Here is an 18,213-nt window from a genome sequence, read left to right as displayed (position 1 = left end):
ATAGTACTATCTTAAAGTTTAGCTAACAAAACATAGTGTTTCAAAAAAAAAAAAAAAAAAAAAAAAAAAAAGCTAACAAAACATAGATAACGGCAACAACCGAATCAAAATTTTGGGATTCGCTTAGGTTTCGATTACTACATAAGAATCAAACCAAACCGAACCAAAATTTGGGAATTCAGTTTGGTTTTGAGTACTACATAAGAACCAAACAAACCAAACCGAATCAATACTCGGGATTCGGTTTGGTTTTGGATACTACATAAGAACCGAACAAAACCAAACCAAATCAAATTTTGAGATTCCATTTGATTTCGAGTACTACACAAGAACAAAATGTTCTTGGTTCGGGTAAAACCCGAGAACCAATAGTACCCACAAAAACCTAAAACTAATACAAAACATTACTCACAGTTCTTGGTTTGGTTCGGATTCAAAAGTTTTCACCATGTTTTTTGGTTTTTTACTATTGTTTTTCCAGTCCGGTTGTTTGGTTACCTTTGGATTTGTAACCAATCAGAACCGAACTCATTGGAATCATAACTTTTACGGGTCTGATTCTATTTAAATTTGAATACCCATACCAAACTGAACCAAATTTTAGTTGGTTCCTATATGGTTACCAAATTTTCATATCCAAAATACCCGAAAACCTACAAAACCTATGTCTGACTCCAAAAGAAACCCATGTGATTTGATTCTTATTTTACAAGGCTTTTGAACTTATTTCAGTTCTACAGGTTGTGAGAGGATTCATTTGTCAACATAATCTGGTTTTGGTTTCCGACTGCTAAATAAAGCCTGTGCGTTCATGTTTCTTGTTTCTATTAGTTTTTTGGTCTAGAACCGAACCGAAATAGGCTTGACAAACAAAAAAACCGAACCGGTGAATCGTGTTTGAATCTCAACTTTTAAGGTAGGTCCCAAAAACTGACAAAGCATGGAGAGAGAGAATCTAAAGCACCCACTCTCTAGTCTCTATTCTCTCACACCCCATCACAAACTTATCAGAACTCTCCAAATAATTTACTAGTGGCTCATATTTGCCATGAAAATCTCACGAAGATGAGATTCAAAACCCCTCCCCTAAACAACATTCAAATCTTTTCCGGACACCCATGGTTACGAGGAGAGAGAGAGGATGATTAAGTCACCAATTCTACAGTCTCTAGTTTCTTCTAGAGACGATTTAACTCATAACCCAGAAGCAGTCAACACCTTTAGAGGTAAAGAGCAAGAAATTTTATACCTTTTGAAGAGATGCAACGACGTACACGAGTTCAAGCAAATCCACGCCAGATTCATCAAGCTAAGTTTTCTCTGTTCTTCTTCATCATTCTCAGCTAGCAGCGTTCTAGCAAAATGCGCTCACTCCGGATGGGACAACAGTATGAATTACGCAGCTTCCATTTTCAGAGGATTCGATGATCCCTGTACCTTTGATTTCAATACAATGATCAGAGGTTATGTTAACGAAACGTGTTTCGAGGAAGCTTTATGTGTTTACAGTGAGATGATAGAGAGAGGGATTGAGCCAGATCATTTCACGTACCCGTGTCTTCTCAAGGCTTGCACTCGTTTGAAATCGATTGGAGAAGGGAAGCAGATTCACGGGCACGTGTTTAAGCTTGGTCTTGATGATGATGTGTTTGTTCAGAACAGTTTGATCAGTATGTATGGAAGATGTGGAGAGATGGAACTCTCTTCTGCTGTTTTTGAGAAACTTGAATTTAAAACAGCTGCTTCCTGGAGCTCAATGGTCTCAGCTCGTGCAGCAATGGGAATGTGGAGCGAATGCTTGATGCTATTCCGTGAAATGTGTAGAGAAACGGATTTGAAAGCGGAAGAAAGCGGAATGGTTAGTGTTCTCTCGGCTTGTGCCAACACAGGTGCACTCAATTTGGGAAGGAGCATTCATGGCTTCCTGCTGAGAAACATAAGCAAACTCAACATAGCAGTTCAAACTTCGCTTGTAGATATGTACGTTAAATGTGGATGCTTAGAGAAGGGGTTGCAGATATTTAAGAAGATGGAAAGTAGGAACAGTTTGACTTACAGCGCAATGATCTCAGGACTTGCTTTGCACGGAGAAGGAGAAGCAGCTTTAAGAATGTTCTCAGAGATGATCCAAGAAGGTTTAGAATCAGATCATGTTGTCTATGTCAGTGTTCTCAATGCCTGTAGCCATTCTGGTCTTGTCAAAGAAGGCCGTCGAGTCTTTGAGGAAATGTTAAAGGAAGGTAAGGTAGAGCCAACGGCTGAACATTATGGATGTCTTGTAGATCTTCTCGGAAGAGCCGGATTGCTCGAGGAAGCCTTGGAAACTATCCATAACATGCCTATCGAGAAAATTAATGATGTTGTCTGGAGAAGCTTCTTAAGCTCGTGCAGAGTTCATCAGAACGTTGAGCTAGGCCAAATAGCAGCTCGTGAACTGCTTAAGTTAGCCTCACACAACCCAGGTGACTATTTGCTGATCTCTAACATGTATTCACAAGCTAGAATGTGGGATGATGTAGCTAGAGCTCGAACAGAAATTGCTACCAAGGGTTTAAAGCAAACCCCTGGTTTTAGCATCGTCGAGGTAAAAGGTAAAACCCACAGGTTTGTTTCACAAGATCGATCGCACCCTCGATGCAAAGATATCTACAAGATGCTAAACCAGATGGAATGGCAGCTAAAATTTGAAGGATATTCACCGGACTTGACACAGATATTGCTAAATGTAGATGAAGAAGAGAAAAGAGAGAGACTAAAAGGACACAGCCAAAAGGTGGCTATTGCCTTTGCACTTTTGTATACACCTCCAGGGTCAATCATTAAAATAGCTAGAAACCTCAGGATGTGTAGTGACTGTCACACATATACAAAGAAAATCTCCATAATCTATGAAAGAGAGATTATTGTAAGAGATAGAAACAAATTTCACCTGTTTAAAGGTGGAACTTGTTCCTGTAAAGATTATTGGTAGATTTGGATCATTCGTTTATTATCTCTATTGTTAAATTATTGTTCCAGACTCTTTACAAGCATATGAATATATACCAATAAGAGAAGCAGCCAATGAAAACAAACACAAACGAGAACATTTCAAAATCAACCTTACTTTTATTTTCCCGCAAGTTTTCCAAGAGTTAAAAAGACCTTACAATGGGTGAAAATTGCACAGTAAAGTGCTTACACCAAGAAATTTAGCACCCAAGTCTCTATATGCAAAACAGTATACTCAACCGAACTCGGTGATGCACCTATACCAAACAATGTTGATTACTCAAGATGAACTGATGAAACGCCTGAAGTAATACCTGTGGTGCGTGGATCACCACTTTCTAGGCAAACGCCATGTGGATCTTCTCTCACCAACAAGGCCAAAACATTTTGTGAACTCCATGCTTGGGTCAGTTTGCTGCCGGAATCCCCTAAAGTAATTGCAAATATGGCATCAAATCCACCAGCTCCAGGAACACCAGCAAATAGAACCCCTTCAGCATTCATTGTAGAATCCAAAAGTTGAGTTTGGGATTCAGGCTCTATCTGCAATTCCATGGTCCCTCCAGGTTAATGAAGATGCAAAACAAGTCAATTTGTTCTAATGCACGAAATGGGAACCCCTTATAATTCTACAGCCAGCCGAGTATTTTATGCATCAACACAAAGTTGTCATGCACAAATGATCGGTTGAGATCTGAAGCAAGTATCAAAACAGAATTAAAAACTAACTTACCGGCACTCCAGCAGCCTCACCCATCTGACGCATAAGAATTCTGATCCCCAACATAGCTTCTCTTGCTCCTAAGAGTTCTTTAATAATCGCTTCATTGATGGGTTCAGTAGCATGTAGCACCCACTAAAAATGAGATACAAGAAGGAAATCAACCAAGCTTCTCCTTGATGTAACATATCTAATGCAATCAATACTCAACTACTGAAAAATACCTGTTCAGAAGTAAGCACACTACAAGACTTAATGACTCCTAGATAAACATCCCAGTGGTCTTTAGCTAATTTGCTCAGAATGTTTAGCTTAGTTTCCAGTTCTAAATTTGCTTCTGACAACTTCTGCCAATTTTCTCGTGCCTTCTCTGGATCAGACATTTGCCACTTCTTTACAGCACCAACCATTGATGGTGTGGAAGATCCACCACTTCCAGGTTCTCCAAGGAACTATATAAGACAACACTTTTGTTATTACACCAGATTCCACAAAAGTCAAGGAAATAAGAAGTTAGTGAGGTTCACATCGGGGTTTTCCAGGGTGTAAGTTTAGGTCTGATTGTTTGCTTACAAGATTCATCAGTGGCGGTAAAGAGATCTCAGATCTCTCATGGTCCCAGTTTCCCTTCAATATTTTGCCAATAACTTCATGTAATGGCAGACCTGTTACTGCAACCTGCAAAACTTGGGAGTCAGAATACTTCCATCCTAAGTGAAAATATATATTACAGCAAACTTCTGGATAAGAACCTGAGCCGATGACAAGACTTCTGGAGAGAAGCGAACATAACGCTGACTCCCATACACAGCACAGCTGACATCAAACCCACTTCCGACCTTCCCTTGTGCAAGACAATGAGATGTTTGTGCTATCATATGGATAACATCTAGATCACAACAACCAAATTTTCCTTCTCTACATGGTTCAGATAGGTCAACTACTCCAAGGTAATGTAGCAGAGCTGCAACCACAGCTGTAGTCATTGCTGCAGAAGAACCTAAGCCAGTTTTTGCTACTTCAGGCTTGCTATTAGCACCATTTGACTCGGCAGCGTTGAATGTGATTGATGCAAAAGGTGCAAGGGAACCCAACGACTCTGGTGTCAATGGAAGCCCACGTGATTCTATCTATGAGAATAAACAAGATTATCAACAATTTGTACAATCATCTCAAGAGGATTTGAATAATCAAAGGAAAGATCAACAAATGCAAGTGTACTTTCAACAGTTTTCAGCAAAGAAATAACCTGGTTCCGATATGAGTAGAAGTCATTGGAGCCTAAGATTGTGATATCAAGACCTGCAAAACACATTTAGAGAAACAGTTAGAAATGCTTCTTTGTCTTCGTTAGAAATGATTACAAAAAAAAAAAAGTAGGGATTTGAAGATTGCCTTGCAAGAAGAGTTTGTGCAATGCTTCTTTGTCTATGTCTGTTGCCAAATGGGCAGCAGCTATAGCATACTGAATAGCATGCTCTACAAAGGGGTTTCTTGAATCACTGATAATGGAAAAAAAAAAAAAATGTAAGTGCTCTATCACCACCTATATTTGACAAGTGACATCTCGCTACAGACACATACTGATATGCCAAAAAAAAAAAGACTTAAGGTAAAAAATTGAAGTGACAATTGAACAAGTCTTTCGGGTCTTGCCTCGCAGACACACACTGAAGAGTCAGCTGTTTAAGTGACAGTTTATACATGCTTTCTCTTGAGAGCTGTGGTGATGTTAATTTCACATCTGTCCATTGCTGGAAAATATGTAAACAAACATACCAACAATTGTTTTATCAGCCGTCTCACACAACAGTATTACCCATAAAAACTGCAACTGTATTACTTCTCGAATAACACACAAATGGGAAAGAAGATGCATACCCATGCCCAACTTTCAGACTTAAGTTCTTCATTGATCGGCTTCACAATCGCATAGAAGCGTGCATTTGTACTCAACACAAGTCCTGCATTTGGCTTCTCAAGTATGAGGTAGCCTCCGGCCATCAACACCTTCCCAGGAGCAGAAGCAACACTGCATCAAAAGATCTTTTAAGAACAAAAAAAAATTTCCAAAAAATCCGATCCCTTTTACTCTCTTAAATCGAATAAGCCATTTCGCGGATTCATCAGACTGGGAGATTTCTTATAAAAAGGCAGCATAATATCCCTAAAAATAGGTTGAGAGAAGAGAAGCACTCACACAGACATATCCGAAGAGTGACAAAGATGATCGCTGATCAAAGCTCAGATTGACCCTAAGATCAAAACAAATTTGCAAAACTCTTAAAGCGAAAGCGAGATAAAAACTAATCAAAGCGCATGCATAAATCCACATATACAGTGAACAGCGGAACATAATCGATTGAGAAGACCTAGAACTCGAGCAACCTTGAAAACCATTCGCTAGATTGATTTCGTTAAAATATGAACAATTTAATCGAAGTAGTAATAAGGTAAGCATAAGAAAACTTACTGATAACCACTGTCTGCGATTGGATATCTCCCGGAAGTGATCGGAATTTTGGAATCGGCGGCAGTGAATGACCGGCGGGACGAAGAGTGGTAGATCGGATTTGTTGGACTAATCAGGGCGCAGGGAAGGAGAAAGAAACAAGAAAAGGTAAGGTGGTTAGGGATATATATTTATGGGTTTACTTAAAGTATTGATAAGGATAAAATAGGAACTTACCACGAAAACCAAATTAATAACAGACACTTTTTTCTTTTTCTTTTTTTTAGTCAATTAAGTTTTGACTCATAAATTGTTTTGGAGCATAATTAATATTATTTACTGTTAGCTTTTTTATAATATGGTTATTACCATTACCATTTTAATGTGACCAACAAAACAATTATTAACATTTTATAATTCTTTGGTAATATTATTTTAATTTATTATTAACATTTATAATTCTTGACCATGGTAGATCATAAGTTCTCATAATTGCAATCAATAATAAATTCAGAGTTAAAAAACAAACAAAAGACCACATTAAAATAAATTTTTTACAGAATTTGTTAAAAATGCCCCTTTTGATATACCCCTTTTCAAAAATACCCTCTTTTCTGGTCATTTTTATTTATGCCCTCTTTTAATTTTTAATGACCATTTTACCCTTAGATGAAAATTATTTTATTCAATAAAAAGAAAAACAAAATTTTCCCGCCAAAAAATTTCCGACATATTTTCCCGCCAAAAATTTTTCAAAAAAATTTTCCCGCCAAAAATATTTTTGTCAAAAAACTTTTGATAAAAAATTTCGAAAAAAAAAAATTTCCCGCCAAAATTTTTCCCGCCAAAAAAAATTTACAAGGTTTTTAAAAGGTTTTATAAGGTTTCTACCTTATAAAAGCCTTATAAACACCTTGTAAAGGCTTTTACAAGATTTTTTAAAGAGTTTTAAAAGGTTTTTTAAACAACTTGTAAACGCTTTTACAAGATTTTTAAAAGGTTTTTAAAAGGTTTTAAAAGGTTTTTAAAAGGTTTTTAAATGGTTTTCAAATGGTTTTTAAAAGGATTTTTAAAAGGTTTTTAAAAGGTTTTTAAACACATTCTAAACCCTTTTACAATGTTTTTAAAAACCTTGTAAAAGTTTTTATAAAATTTTTAAAAGGTTTTTAAACACCTTTCAAATGCTTTTAAAAAGTTTTTAAAAGCGTTTACAAGGTGTTTAAAAACCTTTTAAAGCATTTACAAGCTTTTTAAAAGCATTTACAAGGTTTTTAAAAGCGTTTACAATGTGTTTAAAAACCTTTTAAAAACCTTGTAAACGCTTTTAAAAGTTTTTTAAAAGCATTTACAAGGTTTTTAAAAGGTATAAATTTCAATATTTTTGGCGGGAAAATTTTTCGATTTTGGCGGGAAAATATTTTTTTTTGGCGGGAAAAAATATTTTTTTCGGGAAAAATTTTCAATTTTGGCGGGAAAAAAATTTTGGCGGGAAATTTTTTTGGCGGGAAAATATTTTCGATTTTGATGACTGTACATTCTTGCTGTCACTCAAAAAGGGTAATTTGGTCATTTTGTATATAAAGAGGGGTAGTTTTAAAAATGGTCAACATGAAGGGGTATTTTTAAAAAGAGATATGGAAAAAGGGGTATTTTTGAGAATGCCCCAATTTTTTATTAGAAAATATTTTTTCGTTTTAGTATTTTTTATCATATAAAGTTGAATGTTGGAAAAAATCTTCGAACATATAAATTTTCGTAGGCTTCCGCTTCTTAATCATTTTTTTGTTATAACTGCAAAATTTAGATTTCAACCTTTAAATATTTTTTTTTTTTAAAATACCGAATTCATGATTTTGTATCCGTGTGTTTATGCTCTTTTTCAATGAAACTACTAGATCAAGAGTCTATAAGTTCTCTTGGTTCTTTATTGTTATTGTTTCGCGCATATAAAATAAAAATATATAATGAAAAAAATGAAAAAAAATATATATATATATATATATATATATACATCATTTTATTAAACCAGAAAAGACAAACACACCAACAAATATATGAGATCAAAACCCGAATGTAAGATGGGTACTAGTGTGGTGTGTGGAGATAAGTACATCAATCTTTCACTCGAACTTACATGTGACATTACATTTGTCGTCGATTTTAGTAGGTGATGAACATATAAAATAATTCTGGTTTGAAGGATCAACCACTCGTAGAAGACAATTCTCATCTTTAGAAGCTTCTTGGCGATCTCTCGATGAAACTTTATTGCAATTTGGACGAATAATCTCTTTATATGATTTTTTTGTGGATCGTAACATATCGTAAGTCCATGCACCTGATAATGCCCCGATGATCGGTGAAACTATGTACAACCATAAGTCCTTATAACATCCCCATATAAGTGCAGGCCCTAAGCTTCTTGCTGGATTCATAGATGCTCCCGAAATTGGCCTAAACCAATTTATGAAAGACATAATATAATGTTTTATCATACATTTTACAATATATATATCCATTGAAAAAAATGTTAGAAGGGTTTATAGCTTAATTACCCGGAGAAAAGGATGTCGAGTACTACGGTAGCGCCGATAGCAACTCCTGCGAATGACCCGGTTGCTCGTTTATCAGTAGCAACAGCAGATATAACGAACATTAGATTGAAAGTAGCGATGAACTCCATTATGAACGATGTCGTGTTGGAGTTTGAGGGATATGTTCCCACATAAACATCTCCCTTGAGGCTACAGACGTTGTCGTTGAGATTGAACACAAGCCGTAGAGTTGCGGCCGCTAAAGTTGATCCGAGAACTTGAGCGGCTATATACCCTGGAACCTATAAAGATATCGATTACAACGACATTACATATACAATTTGTGGGTCTTGTTGGTACGTACTATGGTAGTTATGACAATGAAAAAAAGTATGTGAAATGAAAGAAAACAGTATGAGGCATTTTTACTAGCGATATTGATGTTTTTTTTTAGTTATTCACCTGATTAAAAGGGAACCTTTTAGAAGAAGCAAAGGCAATAGAAACAGCAGGGTTGAAATGTGCACCGGAGACGTGACCAATTGAGTAGATCATAACCATTACGGTTAGTCCCCATACCAAAGCTATACCAGGAAGTGTCACCGGTTTACCGTACGTCTCATTTACCACGATGGCTGAGCAGCCGGCAAATATCATAGTGAATGTTCCCACGAACTCTCCAATCAACTATATATAGAGAATACAACAATAAGATATGTTTTTTTTTTTTTTTTTTTTTTTTTTTTTTTTGACAACAAAAGATCAGCTCAAACGAGCCAATTGGTTGGGAAATCGTTTACAAATAAAACTTGGTGCGGAGATGTACGCGCTTGGCGTGCCAAAGAATCCGCCCTTACATTAGCATTTCTAGAAATTAGAGATAAAGAGAAAGAAGAGAATTCCTCCCTATCAGTCTTGATGTCGTCAAGGTACGCCGAGAACGCTGGCCAGTCGGAAGGAGAAGACACCATCTTCACCAAGTCTGAGCAGTCGGTATAAAAAGCCACCTCTCTGAAGTCATGCCCAATCATGCAGCGCATCGCCCAAAGGAACGCTTCAACTTCAGAATGTAATGGAGATAGACTTCGTCGGAAATTCTTGGCACCCAAAAACGGCAAACCTGTCTGGGCGGAGGTACAACACCATCCAGCACCTGCATACAAATCCCCTGCTTTCCAAGATCCATCTATGAAGCATCGGTATCCCGAAAAAACCGAAGGAAGGGAGGTTGTGGCCACCCTAGCCGGGGTCTCCAAAACTGCTGGAATGGTGGGATATGACACCGGGTCGTCCTCGACCTGAGCCTTCTGCCACGCTGCAGCTTCGCCCTCTGCTAAGCTAACAATATCCTCCGGCCGCTCCACAATATTTTCAAAAACACGTGCATTCCGTGCTTTCCAAATAAACCACATAAGCCACGGAAACGCCGCAACATGGGCCCCAGGATTCTGCTGACCCAAAAAATGATCAACATTTGCATATACTGATTCCGTCGGGAAAGAATTTGGTCCCACTGGTACATGAGCTAGAGCCCAAACCTGACGGGCCGGAGGACACACAAAGATTGCGTGATTGATAGTCTCCACATCCGCGCCACATCGCACGCACCGTAAGTCGCAAGCAATACCCCGTCGTCCCAAATTTGCCGAAACCGAAATACACCCAGTTAAGACCTGCCACATAAAATGTTGGATCTTAGGTGGGCAACGAGCCCTCCACACGCTAGCCAGCAGGGGGGTAATTTCCGGGCCAGAGCCAGTGGCCGCAAAAGTCCGAGACACGTCATGACGTGCAGTGTGATAGCCAGATTTGACTGTATACTTCCCTGTTTTCGTGAAGTGCCAACCAAAAGGATCATCCTTTTGATTACCACCCAAAGGTATAGCCCTTATGAATGCAACATCAAGTGGGTCAAAATGCTCATTAAGCATATCCAAACGCCAAGTATTAGTTTGTCGATCAATTAATTGATTCATTTGAAGAGAAGAGTCCTTTAACGGACCCTTACTTAAAGCTGGTCTCGGAAATTGAGCTGGTACCCAAGGGTCAGACCATATAGAAATGGTGTCCCCAGAGCCAACCCGTTTAATAAGCCCTTTATTAACCAGAGAGCGAGCAGAACATATACTCCTCCACCCATAGGAGGGAGAGTATGACCTAATTGGATCCAAAGGATGCGTATTCCTATAATACCTACTTTTAAACACCCTGGCAAACAGCGACTCTGGAACGTCTATTAGACGCCATAGTTGCTTGGCTAATAATGCCGAATTAAAGTCATCCACATTCCTAAAGCCAAGACCACCCAACTGTTTACTAACACATAATTTCTCCCAGGCAAGCCAATGCATGCCCCCTGTCTGACCACTAGTACTCCACCAAAAATTTGCCACTGCACTGGTAAGCTTGGATGTTATTGTTTTTGGTAAACGAAAACAAGACATCACAAAAGTTGGAACAGCAGTAGCCACAGATTTAATCATCACTTCCCTTCCCCCTTTTGATAGTAAACTTGCTGTCCAACCATTCGTCCGACGCTGAATCCGCTCCCTAACAAAGGAGAAAACCTTAGTCTTAGCCCCACCCAAACTCTCAGGTAAGCCCAGATACGATCCCATACCACCCAGGGTTGTGATCCCGAGAACGTCCTGAAGTTCGGTTCTTGTCTGCTCATCAATCTTGTGCCCAAATTGTACCGATGATTTTGTAAAATTAATTTGTTGACCCGAGACAGACTCATACTGTTTTAGAATATCTAAAATAACCCGACATTGTCCTCTATCCGCCTTACAGAAGAACAGACTATCATCGGCAAACAACAAATGCGTAATAGGCGGGCATTTATTTGCCACTTTGATCCCGGTAATAAGTTTATCCCTTTCTGCTTTCCGTATATTAGCAATTAAAGCCTCTGTGCATAGGATAAACAAATAAGGAGACAAAGGATCACCTTGTCGCAACCCCCTCTGTGGAACTATCAAACCATTCGGCTGACCATTAATAAGAACCCTATACTCTACCGAAGTGACACAAAACATTATCCAGGAAACCCATGACTCGGCGAAACCCATCTTCTGTAACAGAGCTGCCACAAAATCCCACTCCACCCTATCATATGCCTTGCTAATGTCTGTTTTGATGGCCATAAATTTTCCTTTACAAGACGGGTTTGTGCGCAAACCATGAAACATCTCTTGAGCTATAAGGATGTTATCTGAGATCAGCCGACCTGGGACGAAAGCCGATTGAGTCTCAGAGATAAGACCTGGTAAAACCCTCTTAAGACGTTGACATAAAATCTTTGATATAATCTTGTATCCAACGTTACACAGACTAATCGGCCGTAATTCTGCCATTCTAGTTGGCTTGGCCACCTTTGGAATAAGGCAAATATGGGTTCGATTTAGGCCTTTGTCAAAAACTCCCTCCCCTAAAAATCTATTAACCAAATCTACAAGATCCGTCTTAACTATACCCCATGCTTTTTGGAAAAACAAAGCTGTCATCCCGTCTGGGCCAGGAGCTTTATCCGGGTGCATCATAAATAAAGCAGGCTTGACCTCAGCCTCTGTAGCGGGTGTTGTCAGCCGCTCATTATCCTCAGCTGTAATAACCGTATTGACCTCCCGTAGGACCTCCTCAAAATTCTCCGGGTTTGTTGAAGTAAACAAATCCTCAAAATAAGAGACCGCCGTATTACATATATCCACGTCCTCGGTTGACCATATGTCATCCTTATTAAACAAACCCGTGATCCGATTACGAGCCCGTCTTTGCTTTGTTAAGGCATGAAAATATCTGGAATTTTTATCCCCCAATCTCATCCATTTGCTCCGACTCTTTTGATACCAGTAAATCTCTTCATCCACATACGCCTGGCGTAAGCGATTTTGTAAATCCGAGATTGTATCAGGAGGAATTGAATCATCTGCCAAAACCACCTCCAACTGCCGCTTTAAATCCTCAATAGTTTCCCTACCATATGGGACTTGTGATTTACGCCACTTTGAAATGGCCTTCCGACAACTCACAATTTTATGCACAAAAGCACCTGAATCCTGGTCCCTGTCCCCGGCCCACCCTGACGCAATCGCATCCATCAGCCCCGTCTTTCCAATCCAGCGGCGGTCAAACATAAAATTCCTTTTCCCCCGCGGCCTTTTAGCCCCAATAGTAATCACAAGAGGCTTATGATCAGAGGCTATCATTGGTAAATACTCTGTTACCGTGTCCGGGAACAAATCATGCCAATCCTCATTCCCTAAAGCTCTATCCAGCCGACAACGAATGGGTTTCTTATCCCGCCAACCCCTCCAAGACAAACAATCACCAATATAAGGAAACTCCAAAAAACCACAATCCCGAATCATCCCGTTAAAAGAAAGAAAAGAGGAAGGATGACGTAGCTTCCCTCCCCTTTTTTCATGATTCCCTGTCATCTCATTAAAATCCCCAACCAAAAACCAAGGGGTGGACCGATTAGAACTAATTCTTAAAATCCGTTCCCACACCAGATCCCTATTTTTGGGGACCGGATCCCCATAAACGAAGGTTAAGTGGATTATTCGGCCTTTGAAAACCGCTTCAATGTCGATTAATCTGTTAGATTCAAATAATACCGAGACCTGAAAATCATCCTGATTATAAAACAGAGCCATACCACCACTACAACCAATAGGATCTATTGTTTTTAAATTTTTATACCCAAAATGACCAACAAACTTTTCTAGAATGGGGGTAGGTTGTTTGGTTTCCATGAGAAACAAAAAATCAGGTCGATGTTTGGACCATAAATCCCGAAGATTACCAATTGTGGCCTTATTACCCAGGCCTTGACAATTCCAACTCACAATATTCATGAAAAATAAAAAGATATTATGGGAGTTAAAACACCCAAAAACGCCTCCTTCCACCGTAAAGAAGACATATTAATAAACAAGCCCACCAAAAGTTTGCATAAAGCCCAAAAAAACAAAACCTCCGAAAAAACCTTGGTACCACCAAAAGGGCCTAAAGTCAGATGTACAAAATCCATATCAATAAAACCAGACCACACGAAGACCATGAGGCCTCCAAAGCCCAAAAAAACAAATTCTACCAACAGTGAAGAAGAAACCCGAGAATGAGAAAAAGAAACATGCAAAGGTAGCAACCGGGTGAAACTTAACATTAACCGTAATGCAAGGCTCAGCAGGCCCATTAAAAGCCCGTAATCATGAGTCCACAAATTAACCATGATCACAACCTGAATAAAACCATACCAAACCCAACACAAAAACAAGAAACAGAAGGAGACAAAACACCCAGAAAAAGGCCAGCAAGGAAATATTATTACTCGGGAAGGAGAGATACATCGGGTACAACCCTGAAAAGTACACACCAAAGGTACAATAAAAAACAGAAACGAAAAACAAAAACAACCAAACGGGACTCCCGTTAAACACTTATTCCAGAAACCTAACATATGATAGATCAAAGAAAACAAAGCAAAAAATAAAAATTGCAGCCGGAATAGCAACCAAGAGAGAAGACCGGTCTCCACAAACGCTTGCAGGCCTTGACACACTAAACACATTAATCAACCGATGGGGTTGGAGGCTTTCCTCCTTGGTGAGAACTGATTTTCCCAGTCAGTCCAGCACCCTTTGTAACAACCTTCTTGCGTGGAGATGTTAAGGAGCACAAGTTCCGTTTCTTGGTACTAGCCTCCGGGAGAGCACCCTTTTGCTTGACCTGTTTGACCCGCAGAGCCGGTACTGTTCCCCCTGCTTCGTCACTACGTGACTGATCCCCAGAGCCCTCCTCCACAACAGCACTAGCCGGTTTACTTACCGCTTGATCAGAGAGGTTTACCTCCCCTGAGCTCTCTTCGACAACTTGCACATCCGATAGGATAACCTCTTGGGAAAGCTCCTCTGTCACCGCACCTTGCTCCTCCATGATCTCGTCCATAAAACCCAATGTATGAGTGTCCCTAGAAGGGAACTCAGGCCCTAACAAAGCATTGAGATCATCCGAAAAAAGCACCTCCTGCTGCACCAAAACCCTAGAACTTGGCTTTGTTGCATTCGCATCACCAGTAGCAGGAAATAAATCCTTACACACCCTCTTGTCCACACCTTGTGCAAGAGCTGACAAAGATTCTACAGAAGAGTTACCAGTAACGACAGCCTCCTCAACATTAGGACCCAAAAAATCATCAAGCATCTTTTGCTCCTCTGCAGTAAAGGTAAGTCCCACAGCACTTGTGCTATGTTGAATCTGATCATTCTCCGAGATCGGAACCTGAGAGGTTGAAGCTGTTTCAGGGACCACAGGCACCGACTTTTTCTCAAACCGCGCCTCCACAGGAACTCCCCTCTTAGGCTTCCTCCACTTACCACTGAAACCCTGACCAGAACGATGATTCACCGCCTGAGAACCTGCACCACGCCCCTTCCCAATAGCAGAACCTTGAATAGGCACACCTGAGCTACCACCACTCAAACCCGAACCATTCCCACTAGACACACCATTCACCGTTGCTCCCTTATAGCTCTGGAGCTTGTCCTCTGGCCGAGGTTCGAAACCATCCTCTACCCGCTGCTTCCCCTTGTCACCAAAAAGTGGACAGCGGGACACATCATGACAAAGACTGTAACAACGCCTACAGTACCCAAAGAGCCGCTCATACCTCAGAGAAATTATCGTCTCCTCACCACTATGAAATTCGACTGTGGCATCGAAAATCAAGGGTTTGAAGCCATCCAGCAGGATCTTCACCCTTCCATTGTCCAAATCGACCTCCTCAACATCACCCAAATCAGCCCCAATGGTACGGAATGTCTCATCAGCCCAAAAGTGCAGAGGAACCCCCATCACACGAACCCAGAACTTGATGAGGTAAGGGTATCGTGGATCCACCACCGGCTCCCAACGGACCAAAGAAAGCATCCAATGATCAAAATGATAAGGCTCCATCTTCAGGACCTCCTGAATGTCATCCTCATGATCAAAATCGAACTGGAATCTTCCCAAACCCAGATCAGCCCCTACCACTCTCTCTTCCATCTTCCAAATCCTTGGCAGCATAAACAGCAATGCCTTCATGTCTTGCATCATGGGATTCATACATCGCCCAATGAGAGTCCTAGCATAACCTTCAATCAAAGCCGTATTATCAAACTGTGGAACCTTTATCTTTAGCTTGCCGCCGGACCCGGAGGAAACCCCCTTCATACCCTGAAGCAACAAAGTACTTTGAGACATGACTTGCGTTGTGAAACAAACCCGTAAGAAACACCCGAACCAAGAAGGAAGGTAAACCCAGTAACACCACAAAGAGAAACGAAGAAAACTGAGAAAAAAGATTTGTCGAAACAGGAGAGGATGAAGAATACACACAGACCATGAGGAGGCTTTATAGTGTGGACCGGAAAGCCAAACCACAACGTCACTCAGAGTCGGATCCACAAAAGGATAGAAAATCTCCATCCCGCAAGATCCGCTACCGAAATCCCCCACAATTCGACACTGAATTACCGCGCAGACTAAATCACCATCCAAGCCCAGAAATGACAAGAGATTCCCCGAAACATACTCCACAAGCCCCTGAGTTAACACCCTCTCAATCCAATCACACCGTATCCATACGAAATCGACAAATCCGAAATCAGCTCCAGTAAAACCCAAGGCAGCAAGGGAATTAAAAGCTAAATACATCCCCGTAAATCCTCCCCGTGAAAGCAACCAGAGATATGGAATTAACCGATAAACCCTCAACGAGAAAGCTCCAGATCCTGAAAATCCCCATTGCAGATCAAAAAGATCCTGATCCAGACGAACCGAAGAAGCCAAAGAGGATCGCAAGGCGAGATCCACCCTCATAAAACCCAATCGAAACCGAATCACAACCAAAACGACACCCTCAGAACCTTAAAGACCAAACTCCATATCTTCGAGAGAGAGTTTTTCTCCTATTATCTCTACATATATGTACTATATTTAGACAACAATAAGATATGTTAAATACTATATTATATTATAATAAGATTCTTTGGAAACTATTTCATTTTTGAGTCACATAATGCTGCAAGCCTGCAACATCCAAAATTCAAGGTGTTCGATAAGAATGAATTGAACCTATAACGACACTTAAGCTACTATTTGTACTTTTGTTGTTTTGGTTGTTTTAATTTTAAAATAAATTCTAGTTATATCTTAACATATGCATTTCAACGGAAATACTTTTCAAAAACATGAAAACACAAAATCTATCAAATCTTATGAACGATAAAAATATAAGATTCAAATTTTAAACGTGATCACAAAGTGGTAGATCCATCATTTGTAACAAAGAGATTTGAAATAGATGTTTGTTTGGTTTGACTTTTATACATCATAAATTAAGAAAATTCAGTAACCAAAAATTAGAACCAAAATCAAGATTAAGTTTGTCTAACAAGGATAAAACTTAGAAAACCATGTCGCAATATAAAACTTGTCTCTCACCTTTTGAACGAACGATACGGATACAAGAGGACCGGAGACATCCTGTGACGAGGAATGATTCCCGGATTGACCATCTTCGATTTCCAAGACGGTGATTTGAGTCTGAGTAGTAATATCAGAGATCTCGGGCGCCATTGATGGAACTATGGTGACAGTTCTCCAAACATGTCTTCTAAAATCTCCAATAAGAGTCAACCAACTCTAGTTTGTATTCGATTAAAACTTATATAAATAGCTAAAATAAGCAAATACTAAAGTTGACTTTTTTATTTATTATTCTATACAACATGTTGATCAGTTCTTTGAGAACAAGAACTAAAAATTCATATATTTTAAACCCCCTAAGAGGAGTAACAATATTTGGCAACAAAAACCATTAAAAATCACCCTAGAATTAATTAAATAACAAAAATCTGGCAAGCTAACTAAATAATTTACAATTAATTCTAGGAAGATTTTTTTTTTTATGTTTTTGACCGCTGAAAGATTTTTATGTTAATGAATTTCGAATAGAAATAAGATTTGTATTTCAAAATATCGGAAACTATGTCAAATTTATTATATACATATATATATATTTTCTTCTTATTGCCTATTGGATCGCGCTACTACTACTATCTATCATCTTCATCATCTTCTCTGAAGAACCTAGGCTAATTTGTCTCCATAGAGCTTGGGTTGGAATTGCAGAGAGAATTTATAATAGATGTGTAACAACAAATTAAAGTGTAAAAACGTTATTGGTTATAGTCATAGACAGACATCATCAACATTCGAACGTACGGGAACAAAAATATAATTTGTAATGAGAGTTAACCGAATTTAGTGTTATTAATTTACCGTTCCGATTGACCTAACAATATTTAGTGTAGCTTGACATCGTTTTTATATACTTTTAAAGAGATTATTAGATGTAATGAGAGGTTGCCAAGGAGGCCTTGAAGGATGACCATGATACTGCATTCATGGATGTTATGGAAGAAGGCAACACCTCGATACTTGAAGGAAGAGAAGACACAGAACAT

The 18,213-nt window shown here is 39.3% G+C and overlaps 2 protein-coding genes and 1 pseudogene across 3 annotated transcripts; 1 reads left to right on the top strand and 2 right to left on the bottom strand.

Annotated features, from left to right (window-relative positions):
- Positions 1 to 957: 957 nt before the first annotated feature.
- Positions 958 to 3,006, top strand: LOC147924200 (pentatricopeptide repeat-containing protein At1g31920 pseudogene; annotated as a pseudogene). The gene has a single exon (XR_015586952.1). The product of XR_015586952.1 is annotated as a pentatricopeptide repeat-containing protein At1g31920 pseudogene (transcript).
- Positions 3,007 to 3,088: 82 nt separating this feature from the next.
- On the bottom strand, positions 3,089 to 6,386 carry LOC147924199 (phosphomevalonate kinase, peroxisomal-like). Its single transcript, XM_087495632.1, has 11 exons — positions 6,186 to 6,386; positions 5,913 to 5,967; positions 5,594 to 5,744; positions 5,369 to 5,466; positions 5,108 to 5,214; positions 4,962 to 5,014; positions 4,465 to 4,842; positions 4,286 to 4,390; positions 3,937 to 4,164; positions 3,725 to 3,847; positions 3,089 to 3,534 (listed from the first exon to the last, which is right to left on the bottom strand). Exons 2-11 carry the CDS (start codon positions 5,918 to 5,920, stop codon positions 3,268 to 3,270), a joined length of 1,518 nt encoding a protein of 505 aa, XP_087351758.1. The 5' UTR covers positions 5,921 to 5,967; positions 6,186 to 6,386; the 3' UTR covers positions 3,089 to 3,267.
- Positions 6,387 to 8,138: 1,752 nt separating this feature from the next.
- On the bottom strand, positions 8,139 to 17,385 carry LOC104757558 (aquaporin NIP3-1-like). The gene is made up of 4 exons (XM_010480309.2): positions 17,189 to 17,385; positions 9,161 to 9,385; positions 8,720 to 9,000; positions 8,139 to 8,618 (listed from the first exon to the last, which is right to left on the bottom strand). Exons 1-4 carry the CDS (start codon positions 17,321 to 17,323, stop codon positions 8,285 to 8,287), a joined length of 975 nt encoding a protein of 324 aa, XP_010478611.1. The 5' UTR covers positions 17,324 to 17,385; the 3' UTR covers positions 8,139 to 8,284.
- Between the last annotated feature and the right edge of the window lie 828 nt (positions 17,386 to 18,213).

The sequence above is a fragment of the Camelina sativa genome, chromosome 17 (genome assembly GCF_030686135.1).
Source record: "Camelina sativa cultivar CO46 ecotype springtype chromosome 17, ASM3068613v1".
In the NCBI taxonomy this organism is placed as follows: Eukaryota; Viridiplantae; Streptophyta; class Magnoliopsida; order Brassicales; family Brassicaceae; genus Camelina; species Camelina sativa.
Note: the sequence above shows the minus strand (reverse complement) of the source record. Positions and strands in the feature narration are given on the sequence as shown.

Bases quoted from the DNA above. Each gene is read 5' to 3' on its own strand.
- LOC147924199 (XM_087495632.1), bottom strand. The intron at 4,391-4,464 runs GTTCTTATCCAG...CAAGTTTTGCAG, and splicing joins AAGTCTTGTCATCGGCTCAG to GTTGCAGTAACAGGTCTGCC. The intron at 4,165-4,285 runs GTAAGCAAACAA...TGTCTTATATAG, and splicing joins TACCGCCACTGATGAATCTT to TTCCTTGGAGAACCTGGAAG.
- LOC104757558 (XM_010480309.2), bottom strand. From the start codon at position 17,323: ATGGCGCCCGAGATCTCTGATATTACTACTCAGACTCAAATCACCGTC. The intron at 9,386-17,188 runs GTGAGAGACAAG...CTCTATATATAG, and splicing joins CCGTATCGTTCGTTCAAAAG to TTGATTGGAGAGTTCGTGGG. The intron at 9,001-9,160 runs GTGAATAACTAA...ATATCTTTATAG, and splicing joins AAAGGTTCCCTTTTAATCAG to GTTCCAGGGTATATAGCCGC.